Consider the following 16,767-nt stretch of genomic DNA (forward strand, 5'->3'; position numbering starts at 1 on the left):
GACAAATAAATATTTTACTATCTTCCTCAAAAAAGGACGAATATTCAGAGTTAGTATTATTATCACTCCCTTGGGTTCAGACTTTTACTATCTTTTCATATTTCAGGGCTCTCAAGACAAACACCATGAGATGTTAGAAACAGTAGGCGTGGCCTACTGCAAAGAACACTGAGCTAACACATAGAAAGGCAGGGACTGCAGCTTTTTTGTATAAGTTCCCAAATGCCTACAACAGTGCTCTGCACACAGTGAGTGATTAATAAATGCTGCCGCTGACTTCTGGCCTTTGTACTGCCACTCATACAGTAACCTTTGGCAAATCACTTCTCCTGCCTCAGTTTTCTCGCCGGCACAGTGAGGATAAAGAAAACCATCACCTACTCATCTCTCAAAGATAGCCTAAGAATTTAAGACACTCTCCTGGAAGGGATTTGGCTTTGTAAGGAAGGGGTTAGAGGAACAATGAACAGAGAAAGACAGATGGCATGTGTGAGTGAGAACAAAAGGCAGAAAGAGGGAGAAGTTTGGGATCAACTATATAGATCATCATGGAACCCTTTCTTTTTAATTTCAGCTTTATCACTAGCTAACTCCAGGAGGACTACTTTCTTTCATTTTTATCTACTTGTTCAGTGGATACAACTGTACTTTTCAGGATTGTTGGGCAGAAGCTGTATGACATCGGAGGAACAGTTACAGTTACACTTACACACACACATCCCCCTTCTCCCACCTTGAAACTTCTATGACTACTGCCCATGTAGAGTATTAAGATGATTGCAAACTACATTGTAAATACTAAGGGAAATATAAATACTCTATAAAACTATAGTAGATCCACCTTAAAGCCCATAATAAAATTCCTTGATGTAGCATGATAAATTGAGGGAAAGGTTAAACCCGATTTAAAAGTTTGACTTATAATTTTTATGGAATATGGTTAGGGGTGGAAAATGACCAGATTTAATAAGCAGTCCCCAACACAAACTATGGAGTAAGTTTTTTGGTAAGCCTACCTCTCCCGCTGCTATTTATTTAATGAATACTCCCGGGCACTGTTTAGATTGAAAGATGGTTCATTAGCTTTGGGCATCTGCCGCTCTCAGCAATCTGTCGTGTTTATGAAGAAGGCAGAAAAACCAACGGAAATAAAATTTTTCAGGTGTGCTAAAGTTAAAGTGCCTGGAAAGTTTCAGATCTTTACTGATAAAACTGCCCTATTCATGGAAAACAATTTCCTAAATTAGATGGTCTTTCTGTCTCTTCTCACATATCCTTACCATTTCTGCAAATTTAAGTCATTTTTATAATTGCTTTTCAGAAGAGTCTGGTTACTCTGGTTACAAAATATTTGCTTATTTTGTCATATGTTAAATATTAAAAATTCATGTATGACGACAGGATACATGTTTGCTAATGCAGAGGCACACAGTTAAAACAAGCATCATGGCACATATAACACACCTCTGAAACAAGATAGGTCTCTGGACTGTAAGCTTGTCTTGGGCAAGGAACACACTTCTGTTGTACTCTTCCCAAGAGCTTAGTATAGTGGTCTGCACAAAGTAAGCACCCGATGATTATCACTGATGATAATGATGATGATAAATATAGCAAAATGGGAATTTCCACCCTTCTTTGCAGCATACGTTAGTAAGGAACAGGAATGGGATACCAGCAACAGCAACAGATGATGATGGAGAACTTCGTCTTTAAAAAAATGAAGCCTGTAGGTGGTGATGCTCTATTTTTGTTTCTAATTAATACGGCTTGTCGTCTCCTCCTGCCCCAACCAAGAGCTCTGCATCAGCCCAGGGCCCTGACAATGGATGTGGGGGAGGACTTCACCCACACCAGGGGCCGTTGATCAGTCAATCAATGGCATTTACTGAGGGCTCACTATGTGCAGAGCACTGAACTAAGCGCCTGGGAGAATACAATACATCCCTGCCCATAACGAACTTACAGGTACCTGGTTTCCCCTCTCCTGTGCTCCTGGTGCACCTTCACTAAGTGTACTTTAACCCCCTTGCACTGAATTTTGAAGGCATGGCTTAGTGTCACACAAAATCCAGATACTGCTGGCAGAATTGGAAGGGCAGGCTGAGCTTGCCTAGCACACCATGAGATCAGATGGCTTAGTTGCATAAGTGCTGCCTAAAGAAAGCATAATGAATGCACAGTGTAACAGACATTTTACAGTATTTAAGTGCTTACTGAGTGCCGAGAGGTGTGACCAGTGCTGAGGTAAATGCAAGACAGAGTCCCTGTGCCACACAGGGTCAATCTGAGAGGTTGGAAGTGCATTTTACAGATTAAAAAAATCAAGTCCCAGTGATTTGTCCCAGGACACATTTATTGCTACATTTTTCCATTTCTAGTTGGTCATACAAAACAAACCTTTCATGCCCACACAGCCTCTATCTCTATATTATCCTCTTCCAACTTGAATATAAAGTTTCCATGAAGAATCTCAGGCAATCAAAAGAGGATAGGCTTTCCTTGTCTCTAAGAAGTGTGAAAAATGATGTGCAGTCAAATCACTATCAGCACGTAAGAAGCTACAGGGCAGTCACTACTCTCATTCTATTAAAGCTCGTGAGAGGTGAGATCTGTCCACAAGCCTTTCATCTGTTAAAGGAAAAAGCTCATTTCCAAAATGGAAAACGAGTGCTAGATTTAATTGAAGAGTACCTCTTGTTTGTATTGATTGGTCCAAAGTTTGTATGCTTATTTCAGTGTCTTTAACATTCTTGTCTGATCTTGGATTTAAAACTAATACAAAGGAATATTCTTCAGAGACTAGCACCACACATAAGAGAATAAGAATTCGCATTTTCAGCAGGGTGTGTTTCTTTATAACTACTTTGCGTGTTCACTTTTAGAAAGGCACAACCTACCGGCAAATTTAGCTATCCACTTTCACTCAGTTGGACAGGTTGAAGACAACAGTGACAATACTCTATTTAAATACTAGGCTTGAAGTCTTGAAGTCCCTAATGCTATTGTAATGACAAAATAAATCGGAAAGCGGCGCCTGGCACAATCTCAATGGTATTTTTTAAATAGAAGGTAGTAAATATTTTCTTCCACTTCATAAAAGGTCTAGCCTCCTTCCAAGAATTCTAACTTCATGGTATCACAGTATGAAATATATAGAATTAGAAATCTAGAAACGCCTTATCTGGCTTACTAGCAAGTCTGGACGATTTTTTTCCCCCTATTTTTTAATGGTATTCGTTAAGCACTTACTGTGTGCCAGGAACTGTACTAACCACTCAGGTATATACAAGCTAATCAGGTTGGACACAGTGCATGTCCCATTTGGGATTCACAGTCTTAATCCCCATTTTACAGATGAGGGAACGGAGACACAGAAAAGTTAAATCACACAGCAAACACGCGGTGGAGTTGGGATTAGAACCCAGATCCTCGAACTCCCAGACCGTGCTATTTCCACCAGGCCATGCTGCTTCTCACTAGCTTACTACACAGGCACTGCTCTAGGAATGAAATTATCACTGCTGGGAGTTTCACTTCTCATTCTTTCAGGGAGTCCTTGTAAGGAATGGGAAGGTTGGGGAGGTTATTTCTGACCCCAACATACAATCAGAGAATTATGCTAGTATACATTCAACTTGTGAATCTACGGAATGACAGCTGGTTAACATGCTACCCTCACACCATGCAAGTGCCAAAACCCTTCAGTATTTTGAGTTCATTTCATCCCTGATCAACAGACTTACCAATAAGGTATAACTGTGCTCAGGTAGCATCCCATACTGTTGAACGAGTTTCTCTCGTGTCACGCTGGGGAGTTCAGGAAGCCGCTCCCGGATCCAATCAATATTCACCACCTGCTGAGAGTCTGCAGTCGGGGGCACGGACTCGGAGTCATACAGAACCAACGGGGGCAGATTTGGCTCTGGCATGAACCTAGGCCGAAGGAAGATAATTTCTGAGAATCTGAGATTTTGTGTCTTTGACCGAAAAGACGCACAAATAACTAATACTTCTTTATGTACAATAATGATGGTATTTTTTAAATTGCTTACTATGAGCCAAGCATTGTGCTATGCCCTGGAGTAGATACAGGACCCACTCCCTGTCCCACATAGGACTCACCATCTAAGAAAGAAAGAGAATGAGTATTTTATCCTCATTTTACAGATTAGACTGTGCCCATAGTTGGGTAGGGATTGTCTCTATCTGTTGCCGAACTTGTACTTTCCAAGTGCTTAGTAGAGTGCTCTGCACACAGTAAGCGCTCAATAAATCTGATTGAATGAAAGAGTAGGGAGCTGAGGCACAGAGAGGTTGAGTGTCCCACCCAAGGGCACCGAGTAGGCAAGTTGTGGAGTTGGGCCTAGAAGCTGGATCCCTTGACTTCCAGTTACCAAGAGTTCAAAATATTTGGCAGGTATATCTCATTCCTTTTTCCCAACACCCATGAAGTGATCTCAGCATCACCCACATGATGGCTAGGATCTAACTATAAAATCAAACTCTGGGGAGAAATCAATATTTCTGGATTTTGTCAAAGCAGAATATGAAAACTGTATCCCTTGGTATAGATCCGCCTGTGGCAAGATTGTCCTACCGCCCACTCATGTCTTGTTCCCCCTTCCTTTATTCATTACACTCTAAATGTCCAAATCTGACTCTAAGCCTTGATGGGCAAAGAAAGATGTATCATGGGAAAGCCATTTAAAACATATTCCCTTATTTAATTTCCTGCCTAGGATTGTAAATGGGATGAGTACCTTGAGCTTATCAAAGCCTCTGCCACAATAGCATTCATTTATCCAGAGGCAGGCAGAACTCTCAAATCCTTTCACACGGGCAACAATGGCTGCCACCATAACACCTCACTAAATGAAGCAGGTTTTTAGAAAACTTAGACTACGACTAAGTAAATCCTTCTCAGTTATATCTACAATTCAGTGTGGTGTTTCAGTACGCACTCTGAATGAAAAAATTGCAATTCAAATTAACCATCTGTATTTTCCATGCCACACCACACAGGAAGAAGCTATTCCTAAAAAAGCTACCTATGGTTGTGTTAAACCCTAAATTTTTGGCAGCATTTTAATTTTTAAAAAGAAGCAGTATGGTCTAGTAGAAAGAGCACGGTCCTGGGAGTCAAAGGACCTGGATTCCAATCACGGCTTCACAACCTGTCTGCTGTGTGACATTAGGCGAGTCATTTACCTTCTCCGTGCCTTAATTTCCTCATCTGTAAAGTGGAGATTAAATCCTAGTCCTTCCTACTTAGACTGTGATCCCCCGTGGGACAGGGGCTATGTCCAACCTGGTGCTTTGTTCAGTAACACAGCAAGTGCTTAACAAATAGCACAGTACGTTAGTTACCGATAATCTTGTTTTCCTTCTTTATCTCTCATTGGTACAGTGCACCTAAAACAAAAATAAGCAAGCATATGTTACAGATATATTGCTTTCGACAATCTTTTTCAACGTTCCCAGCACAACTCCCATTAGCAATTTGGCTTCTTAAGGCTCTGAATTAGGGCATTCTGGATCTCCTTTTTGTCCTCTTAAAATGGGAACCAGACACCACAAACCCACCTGAAAATAAATTAAATTTCCACAACCCCTGGGACTGCCTTCTACCAAGGTGAATTTGGGCCCAAATAACATTTTTCAACCTGGCCATGAGAGAAGAAACGTGAGGTGGAGAAAAGAAGAAGAAGCCAAGGAGGCTCAGGCATCTCAGACTGCAAATCACTTAAAAGTTAAGCAATGAAAATCCATTTCAGTCAAGACAAAGGTTCATTCTTGGACATTGCTTCCAATTACTTGGACACTGTTTCTGTTACTATGTGCCAGGCACTGTACTAAGCACTGGGTAGATACAAGCTAATCAGGTTGGACATAGTCCCTGTCCCACATGGGCCTCACAGTCCTAATGCTCGTTTAAAACATGAGGATACTGAGGCACAGACAAATGAAGTGACTTGCCCAAGGTCACACAGCAGACAAGTGGTGGAGCCAGAGATTAAAACCCAGGTCCCTTTTTTATGGTAATGTGTTAAGCGCTTACTATGTGCCAGGCACTGTTCTAAGCACTGGGTACTGATTACAAGGTAATCAGTTTGGGCAAAGTCCATGTCCCACGTGGGGCTCACAGTCTTAATCCCATTTTACAGACGAAGTACCGAGAAGTTAAGTGATTTGTCCAAGAGCCGGAATTAGAACCCAGGTCCTTCTGACTCCCATGCTCGAGCCACTAGGCTTCTCCCTTTAAAGCAGGACCCCAGTGTAGCTATGAAGTTTGTTTCTTTGCTTTGGAAAAACAGAAAAGATGACTTCCAAGGTCCCTTATTCTGGGTTGTAAATTAGAATGGATCAATAGCATTTATTGAGCTTCTGCTGAACTGGGAACTTAGGACAGTAGAATTCACAGACACAATCCCCTGACCATAAGGAGCTTACAACCTAACAAGGGAGACAGACACTTAAATTACACATAGGAGGAAGTAACAGAGTGCTTATAAGATATGTACTTAATTGCTACATGGCTTATGAGTACTTAAGTACTTATAGTTGGAAGAAATAAAATGGGGAGACTAGAAATTAATTGGGGAAAACCTTGGGGAGGAGATGTGATTTCAGAAGGGCTCTGAGATGGGGAGAACTGTGGTCCATTAGGTATGGAGGAGGAGGGAGTTCAGGCAGGGAGTGAGTGGTAGGCAAGCTGGGACAACACACGTGCCTGGACCACTTTGGATGGGCAGGAAGGGTGTGTCCTGGAGATGTGGAGAAAAACCCGACAGGATGTGGTGACAGACTAAATACCGGGGTTGAAAGGGGTAGGGACCGTCTCTATATGTTGCCGATTTGTACGTCTCAAGCGCTTAGTACAGTGCTGTGCACACAGTAAGCGCTCAATAAATACAACTGAATGAATGAATGAATGAATTGAAGATTCAAGGATTATACTAAAGTTTCAGCCAAAGGAGGCAGGGAAGATGATAGTGTCAACTATTATGGGAAAATCAAGCAGAAGAGCGGATCTGTAGGATAAAATAAGGAGTTCAGGTTTACAAAACAATCCAAAGTGATCCAACATGGTACTGAGAGGTCATTTCCAGTTACTAAGAAGCCCATACAGTTCCCTCTTAACATACTCTCAAATGCAAACTCACCCAAGTCTGTAATCAAAAGCTCTGGTTTCATTCAGGATTTTGCCTCCACTTTCCAGTTCTTTAATTTGTCTTTGAATTTCAAAGTCTAGAAACAAAGCAATTTAGAATAATGGAACCACCTTTTGGAGTCTCCCTAATTCCATCTTTTACTGCCAGTCAGTAATTTAAAAGAGATTTTTTACCCTTAATTAGGGCAGAGTCTTCTTGGGAAAAAGATTAGTGAACAACTAATTCTTCTCTGACACACTGGGATGTATTCTTTGTCCCTCTCACTAACAGCCTGGCAGAAGGCAGTCCCTGAACTGCATGACTTCAATCAAAGCAACAGACCAAGGCAGCTTTCATTTTCTTAAGTCACCACTGATTGTCCATGCTAATGGGGGCAGGGTTAGGAAGGATAATTGAAAAGCACAGCTAATTCCAAAGTTAGTTATCTTTGACCATGCTCTCAGCCAAGCCTCTCCTTGGAAATTTTTGGACGGGACTGTGGGTTCAGCATCACACCCACACACTCATAGGTGTCGGTATCTTCAAACACTTACACACACCCACACATATATATTGTGTAGGTACCAGCTACCCTTGTCTACTCTCTGGTGAAGGTTCTAAGGAGTTAAGGAAATGGACAAAAGGAGAAGGGAGATACAGAAACATGGAGCCAGCTCATTTATCCGATGCAGAATCCCTCCCCAAAAAGAAAAGAGTTGCATGGACTCCAAGGGTGCAGCTTCCTGCTCTGCATTTACCCAACTCATCTCAGAAAAGCGCGCTCGACCCTAAGTAGAGAAAGAGCAGTACCTGGCCTCCGGGAAGTTTGCACTCTAGGGAAAGAAGACAATGAAACATGCAGAAAAAGAATTAAAGCGAAACTAGGTGATCAGATAGGTCAGTGGACTCTGAATCATTTACATTAATAAGTAATAAATGTCACGGTACCGATTGCTTTTGCCAAGAAGCGCGCACTGTTGAGATTCTTCACTTCAGTCCTAATCCCCCACGGTTCCCCAGGATGATGCACAGATATGTTGGCGTCCACTCTCAACTGACCCTCTGGAAAGAAAAAGATGTCATTTCTTCAAAACATTCCTTTCTGCTAGAGGGCCACACGGGAAGGGCCTGGGATGGGTCCCCATGCTGGATGTTGGAGCTTGGATGCTGGACAGGTTTCCACTAGTCCCCTTTGAAGGTCTTGAAGGTGACTCGTTTCCTTAGTAAAAGCCTTAGCACGTAACAATGCTCGAGACTGCCTGTTTACTTATAACTTTTATCAAATGAAGATGAAGTGCCTTGTCCTTAGTCTCCCAGGAGAGGGCTTAGTCACAGAGGGGTTGCTGGTTCCTGGCAGCAGAGACGGGAATATTTATTTGGGATATGTGTATGCAGTCACACTCCTTCTCTCTTGCGGATTCCCTCTAGATAGAGAGGGTGCACACAGGGCAGATACAGATTGATCTGGGCAGAGAGAAAATTCACACAAGAGACAGAATGAAAGAGTGGGCAGGACAATGCTACCTCTTGGACTTGGAGATGATTTTGCTGGCAGTAAGATTTTATCAGTGTGTGCAGTTGTGACTGATTAGAAGAGAGAGAGAAGGAGGGAGAGGGTGAGAGGGAGGGAGAGGATGAGAGGGAGGGGGAGGGAGAGAGAGAGAGGGATTTCTCTGGGCTTCCTAGTCAGACACCATCGAACTAAAAACTTCTCAACCTTCATATTTATGCTTGCTTCTTCAATTACAAGTCACTTAATTAACAGGGAGACAGTCCAGTCCAGTGGAAAGACAACTGATCTAAGAGTCAGAGTATCTGGGTACTATACCATCTTTTTAAAATCGTATCCGTTAAGCACTTACTGTGTGCCAGGCACTGTACTAAGCTCTTGGGTAGACACAAGTTCAACGGGTTGGACACAGTTCATGTCCCAAGTGGGGCTCATGGTCTTAATCCCCATTTTACAGATGAGGTAACTGAGGCACTGAGAAGTAAAGTGACTTGCCCAAGGTCACACAGCAGACAAGTGGCTGAGCTGGGATTAGAACCCAGGTCCTCTAACTCCCTGGACCATGCTCTGTTCACTAGACCACACTGCTTCTCTTGCACTTTTGTCCCTGGCCTACTCTGTGGCCTTGGGCACTTTCCTGATGTGTACTTCCCAAGTATTTAATACACTGTACTGCAGCATTCATTCATTCATTCAACTGTAATTATTGAGCAGTTACTGTGTGCAGAGCACTGTATTAAGCACTTGGGAAGTACAAATCGGCAACATATAGAGACGGTCCCTACCCAACAATGGGTTCACAGTCTACAAGGGGGAGACGGACAACAAAACAAAACAAGTGGGCTTTGGATAACTACTACTACTATCAACACCTCCAGTTTCCTCATCTGTGAAATGGAGCTAAAACCTGAAAGCAGCATGGCCTAGAGGAAAGAACAAGGGCCTGGGAATCAGAGGAACTGGGTTCTAATCCCAGCTCCACCATGTGTGCGCTGGGCGACTCTGGGCAAATTACTTAACTTCTCTGTGCCTCAGTTACTTCATCTGTAAAATGGGGTTTAAGACAGTAAGTCCATGTGGGACAAAGACTTTGCCCAACCTGATTATCTTTTATCTTCCCCAGCGCTTGGTGCAATGCCTGGGACATAGGAAATGATTAACAAATACCATTAACAAAAAATCCCCCCCAAAAAAACTCACAGGAAAGAACAATCAAATAATGTTAAAATGTTGTGGAAAATAAAAATACCACACAAATTCAATGTGCCATAAAACCAAGGATCTTTTCCTAATCATGAGTAAATAAAGATGGTCTTTTTGGTGCAGTTGCTATCCAAAGTGCCTGGTTCTGGATTTTGTGTTTTTTTTTTTTTTTTTTTAACTTACTATACTTTTTTTTACAGTGCCACACACTGTTCTACACACTGGGGTAGATACAGGATAATCAGGTCTGACACAGTCCCTGCTCCACAGTTTAAGTAACTGTCATCTGTCATTTGTTGTTAAGTCCTGCCCATTGGGACCATTGGTGGAACTGATCTTGATTTCAAATAGGTCATCTGTGTTGGGTCCAAGTTTCGCAGAACATAAAAAAGTTGGAATGTGCGCAATAAACACTATTGATTGATCCTATATTCACTCTGATCTGAATCAAACTGTCATTCAAATGGATCTGACTGTGTCTGCCACCACATTATTTCCTGAGACACTCAAAGACACAATAGCTTTTTTGATCTATCCCCTTTCTATCTCTCTGACTCAAAGACATGGGCTTATGTGTGCAATGGGAGAGCAGGGCAGGGCTACTGCTTTCTACGGCAGAGAAGAAACGATGCGATGATTTATGCAGCAGATTTATTATGAAATGTTTTCAAAGTGGCTGTTGGGTGGGGTGGGAGGGGGCTCTCTAAGAATGACAGGGGAATTTCTAGCAGGGATTTTGTGAGATTTACAAGACAGTGCTTGAGAAATTATGGCTCAAGAGCAAAAGCCAAGAACTTGGGGCTTCCCTTTCTCCAGGTCTGGTAATAATTTCTTCTTCCAACAAATACGATCTTGAGTCTTTCCTCATTACTGCACTGACTGGTAATGTCAACGTGTCACGGGGAAGAGATTCCTGAGCCACGGGATAGGGGATGCCTTTCCAAAAGATCCTGTCTGACCCTGAAATTCTATAAGTCCTCATTTTCTTTTCCCTGGTTATGCACGAGGAGCCCAAAACAGCTCCATGAACAGATTACTTCGGAGGAAAGGAATGTAAAACTTCTGAGATGAAAGAAAAAGAAAAGGAGATAAGAAATGGGCAAACTATTCCTGTTTCTACCAGGCTCTGCCTACATATTCTCCAGTTGCTCATATGAAATCTCTAAAATACTGCAGAATTGAGGAAGAAAGATCCAGGTTTTATTTTGTTTTCAAAAAAATGGAACCTGGTTAAATGTAGAGTTCTATTAAGTTGACATATGAAATACATTTTATGACATTCCATTGGAAAAAAAAACACAAAACCTCCTTTAGCCTAGAGCCATTCCACACCTTATTGGAGATATCATGGTTCATTTCTTCCATTTGTTTATTCCATGTATTTGTTCATCTTTTCCATACTTTTACCAGCTGTACCTGTGCCACCCCCAATTTTGTCTTAATACTAGCATATAAATTCCCCAACCCAGGAACCAAGTCTTTCACATGTATTGTACTATCCTAGGCACCTAATACACTGTTCTGCACATAGTAGGAATGCAATAAATAACAATACTTGAAGTGAAGTGGCCAGTGAAAGATGGCCATTCTTAAACCAGCGCTTCCTCCTTGTGAAAGAGCAAGAAAGTCTAGAGAGGATGAACAGGGAAGGCCCAGGAGCCTGAAATGACTTATGTAATTGCTAGCAGTACTTAAATGCTGGTATTCTACCCCTGATATAAGCAGACACCTGCTTCAACCAGTCCTTCTATCTAAATAGCTCCTGCCCCTCTGCAATACTGTTGCAGCACCTCCAGGAAAACTGAAAAGGTTTATTTGTCAAAGAAAGCATGTTAATGTGCTTTGGTAAAGTTTCTCAGCTGTTATTGTCTAATCAATCTTAGCTATTGGCTCATCTTGTGGCGAAGGTACCCAGATGGGACTATTTGTTACTCTGTAAGCTCAGCAAAAATTACTCGTCTTCCAGGAAATGATGGAGAAACCAAGGTACATGTGCTAAAGTGGAGTAAAGCTTAAAATATGAGGGTATGTCAACTCGCTAATTCCAATTAATTTCCCCTTCCCTCTTCACAGTAAATAAAGGCGTGGAATGGGAAGAAAGTAGGAAGGAGATGATGAGATCCCTCTAAAATGGAAGTTTTCATTCTTCTGTTGAACAAACACGAAAGCACCCTACATGTCTGAAAACCAAACACACTCAGTTCTCCATAATGCGTGCTTTCACGTCAGGCTTTGGACATACTGCTTTTGGGAAATTAAGAAACACATCTTTCTGGGAAAGATGGGATGTGACATCAGGAGATGATTCTGCACATGGGTGTCGCCTCAGACAAGGCATGCGTTCTATAATGCAAGTTTTCCTTAATATGAGGTTTGTCAGGAACATAATCCTCAAGTTTTAGAACTGAATATATATATGAGGATATATTTTCCTATTTTGGATTAAGCTATTATTGAGGACAGTTTGCATAAATACTTCTGTCATTTTGATTGAACTTGTACCACGACTCTGACATTACAACTGACTGCTACTGAAAGGTCTAATGTAACAATTTGCACTGCCACTTCCCCAAAGAAACAGAAAATTCATTATGATGCAGGAAACCTTTAAGTAAATGAATTTTGGAAAGCCACCGCCAAGGAGATAAATATGACTTCCTATCACAGGGAGGATATATGAACTTTGAGTTTAATCTCAGATTAAGGCCACATCAAAACTAAACTCTTCATTTCAAGTTAATAAAATTTTTGACCTCCCAACTGTAGTTGGGATGAGTGTCCCATGTGAGAGAAAGAAAAAAATCCCCCAGAAACTATCAGGCTTACTAAATACTGCCCAATAGCCCAACCGCCCCCACAAAAGGAGAAGAAATGAACACAGCGAAATCTTGTTTCTCCAGATGGCTCAGGACTGACTCATAGCTGGGGAAATGATAATCCAGACCACCTGGATCAGAGGCACCACAGGGAAATGGGAGGAGGCGTCTGCTAATATCCCTCTTGCCAATGCCACCTCCGTGGGCGGTAGGAGAACCAGACAAGCTGGGCTCCTGTGGGCTACCCAGAACCCACGGTGATGCCATGGGTAGGAATGAGCGCTGTGAGTGCCAGCACAGTGCACACTGACCTCACTATCAGCCAAAGGTAACAGCATGGGAGCACCAGAGCCTCGGCTTTCTTCTCGAGGGGCCCCACTGGTAGCTCAGTGGTGTGAGGTCTCGAGGGCCCAGAGTGCCGACGGTGCCACTTCTGTCACGTTTGCAGGTGCAAAGGAACCCCGGGGCACCAGAAGATGGTCCCTAGCTCACACCTCCTCCACAGAGGACTGGGGCTTGGCCAAGGCACAGGGAGAGGTGGCACAGCCACCACAACTCTCGCAGGGCTGCTTCCTATAACAGGGAGGATATATGAACTTTGAGTTTAATCTCGGATTAAAGCAACATCAAAACTAAACTCTTCATTTAAGGTTAATAAAATTTTTGACCTCCCAACTGTTGTTGGGATGAATGTCCCATGTGAAAGAAAAAAATCCTCCAGAAACCACAATTAGACTTACTATAATTCTGCCCAATAGCCCACTGACCGCCACAAAAGGAGGAGATATGAACACGGCAAATTCTTGTTTCTCCAGATGGCTCAGGACTGATTCAGAGTCGGGGAAATGATAATCCAGACCACCTGGATCAGAGGCACCACAGGGAGACGGGATGGGCTGCTTCCTATTTACTACTGGTGCTTAAAGGACCCAATCTGAATTTCTGGGGGGGGGGGGGGGGGTCACAGGGCTGAAACCCCGAGGTCTCTGCGTCAGTACAGGGCTCGAAAATTCTGACTCCGCCTCACCCAAGAAATTTGCCGTGTTCAGGATGCTGCCCCTTTGAAGACACATGGGGGTACACTTTGCACGGGGGGCAGGGTGGAGAAGACCAATCTCCCTTCCTCTCCTCCTTCGCCCATGTAAATCTCCAGAGGGAGCTTCCGCGGATTCACACGGCCCTACTCTCTACCAGGGCAGGGAGGTAACAGGCTCATTATTTCATCAATTTTCACAGCTTCCCTATGCAGTCAACAAGCATCCACATTTTCTCAAGTGGGAAACGCGATGAAGAGACGCCACGAAACACAGCGGCTGAGAAGCTGAGAATTGAAACCAGATCCTTAGACTCCACTGGCCTTCCCGTTGCTCTAGTCTTTAAAATACAGAACTGCATAACTCACAGGACCAGGGCAGAAACAGAAGGCATTGGGACTTTTACATAAAATAATGTCCGTTTTCACTATTTTTGAGTAGACATAAACAGGATCAAAGAAGCCGGGTGCACAGAACAAAACTGAAAAGGAATCGTAGGACACAGGCTGGTGGGGGTGGTATGACACCCCACCTCTCCTTACCTGCCATATTTGCCTGGCTGGTCCCCAGGGCTTGAAGAATCAATTGAAGTTCTCGGACGGCTGTAGCTGCCTCTTCCCCACAAGACATGTCAGCCTCCATGACAACTTCCATGAGACCAATTCCTACCAAAGAGGCACAAAGTGAATTTCAACTGGAGCTTCTGATCTTGACAGATCAGGCTGCCATGTGATCAACACAGATGCACTAGGGGTCTTGTTAAAAAAAAAACAAACCCTCCATTATTTAAAGACTGTCCAAGAGGATCTATCCATAGACTTAAGTGTTCGTGTATGTTTTCTCTTTCTCTCTCTCTCTCTTCTTCCCCGCAACCCCTAGATTTCAACAAAAAGTGGATTGCAAAATAAAGTGAATTTTTCCCATAGCCTGGATAAAACGGAGTCTGGGGATCCGGTGTCAATTCTCAGCTTCTTGTAGAAGCAGCATGGGAGTCTGGGGATCCGGTGTCAATTCTCAGCTTCTTGTAGAAGCAGCATGGCCTAGTGAATACAGCATGGGCCCGGGAAAGGACCTGGGTTCTAATCCCTGCTCTGCCATTTGTCTGCTGCGTGACCTTGGGTGAGTCGCTTCACGTTTCTGTGACTGTTACTTCAGCTGTAAAATGGGGATTAACGCTGTGAGCCCATGTGGGACACGGAATGTATCCAACTTGATTTGCTTGTATCTACCCTAGTGTTCAGTACAGTGCCTGGCATGTAGTAAGTGCTTAACAAATACCATAATAATAATAAAAATAATAATATTAGTATTAAAGAAAGCAACTCAGGAGTACTATTCTCCTTTCCCTCTAAGAGGAAAGGAAAGTGTACTTAAGGAGAGTTCGAAACCTACCTGCCCTGTTCAGATCAATGAGGGTCTGAGACCTCTCATCATCATGCAGGCTCTTGCCGCTGTCTTGCTCCAACTGGATCTGCTTAATTCTCACAGTTTTGGTGACCATCTGGTTGGCCTTAGCTCCCGCCCGAAGGCAGTATGTCAGGCTCCCCTTCACTGCAATGGGAAGCCTCTGCTGCGTGATTTGATAGCCAGCCTGCACACAAACACGGGTTTCACAGTTATTGTCACAGCCTGCTCACTGAAAAGAAAAATAACTCCGGATCAACTCGGCTATCTGCTATTCTTCTTTCTATTTTCCCGAACGGCAGTGTTACAAAATAACAAGGCAAACAGTTTAGGCACTGCAGATTCACAACTGCCCGGCCTCCTCTTTCCTTCCCCTTCCCCCAGATCCTCATTAGTGAGAGTAAAACACACCACCACCCCCTCCGTCAAACAGCAAGCGACAATCCAAAACACCAAACCCATTTCCCTTCCCAAAATGCCATCTTCAGGAATAACAATAATCCCACTGTCAGAGAGCCTTAAGGGCAGGATTTATTGACCCAATCCAGCTCATTAGCCTAAACTCTGCATCTTATTACAAGGCTTGTGACAGACCCTCCTTATTAAGAAGTGCCAGTTAGGCACTTTACCATCCACGCTCAAAGCTGCAGATGCCAGTTGCGCCTGCCTTTAGCCTTGTTTTTTGTTTCCCCTCTTGAAGCTAACCAAGCGTGCCAGGTATCTCCTTGACCCAGCTTCCCTCGTTTCCCTGGCCAGAGACTGCTGTGACACTCTGTTCTGCTAGTGAAAGGCACAGAGTGCCAGCATGCAAACCACTGTTGCAAGCTCTCTTTCCCTCCTCTCCCTCTGCTTCTGGTGAAATGGCTGAATTGTCTTTAAACACGCAGCGGCAAGAATAAAGCAGGAAAAAAATCAACTCATTGACAGAGTAGAGGACTGAGCTGGTGATTGCTAACCGTCAGCTAGCCCAAAATCCCAGCAAAGGCAGCAATAAGGAGCTTTCATTCAGTGCTGGGTCTGTGAATATTGAAATGGAAACAATGTTTCCGCAGCCTAGTGCAAAGAGTATGAGCCTAGGAGTCAAGGGATCTGACTTCTACTCCTGGCTCTACTACTTCCCTGCTGATCAACCTTGGGCAAGTAACATGACTTCTCTGTATCTCTCATTCCTCAGCTATAAAATGAGTTTGAAATGTCTGTTCTCCCTTCTACTTAGACTGTGAGCTCAATGTGAGGTAGGAACTGGGTCCAATTCAATTATATCTCCCCCAGAGCTCAGTACAGTGCTTGGCACAGAGTAAGCACTTGAACGCCATTATTATATTATCATTACTTTAAGTCTAGAAACTTTAACTCCAGCCAATACTCAATCACCGATACATCTAGGGAACACAGAGGGCAAGGATAATTGAAATGTCTACTAATCCATTAATCCCATCAAACCTTTGATCTAAACTGACTAGTAACAAAATGGGCTTCACCCCCATTTCTGGCAAGGAACTAATGAGTAATTAAATGGCCTAGATGAGGGCAACAAAGCAAAGGGCCTTCGTATTTTAAAAGCTGGATTGCCCAGACTGTGAACCACTGAGAGTCATCCCTACTGGAGGAGGGGGGAAGAAAAAAAATCAAAAGTCTCCTAGGTC

General features: G+C 43.2%; 1 protein-coding gene across 1 annotated transcript in view; it reads right to left on the reverse strand.

The window, feature by feature from the left end:
* GATB (glutamyl-tRNA amidotransferase subunit B) overlaps window positions 1-16,767 on the reverse strand; it is a 73,410-nt gene that overhangs the window by 29,668 nt on the left and 26,975 nt on the right. Inside the window, exons 4-9 of the mRNA XM_038755049.1 lie at window positions 15,110-15,308; window positions 14,260-14,382; window positions 8,103-8,216; window positions 7,167-7,251; window positions 5,371-5,415; window positions 3,747-3,936 (exon numbers count right to left, since the gene is read on the reverse strand). Of these exons, the coding sequence (XP_038610977.1) occupies window positions 3,747-3,936; window positions 5,371-5,415; window positions 7,167-7,251; window positions 8,103-8,216; window positions 14,260-14,382; window positions 15,110-15,308 (756 nt within the window). The remainder of the gene's footprint in view (window positions 1-3,746; window positions 3,937-5,370; window positions 5,416-7,166; window positions 7,252-8,102; window positions 8,217-14,259; window positions 14,383-15,109; window positions 15,309-16,767) is intronic.

This window comes from Tachyglossus aculeatus, chromosome 12, assembly GCF_015852505.1.
Source record: "Tachyglossus aculeatus isolate mTacAcu1 chromosome 12, mTacAcu1.pri, whole genome shotgun sequence".
Classification (NCBI taxonomy): domain Eukaryota; kingdom Metazoa; phylum Chordata; class Mammalia; order Monotremata; family Tachyglossidae; genus Tachyglossus; species Tachyglossus aculeatus.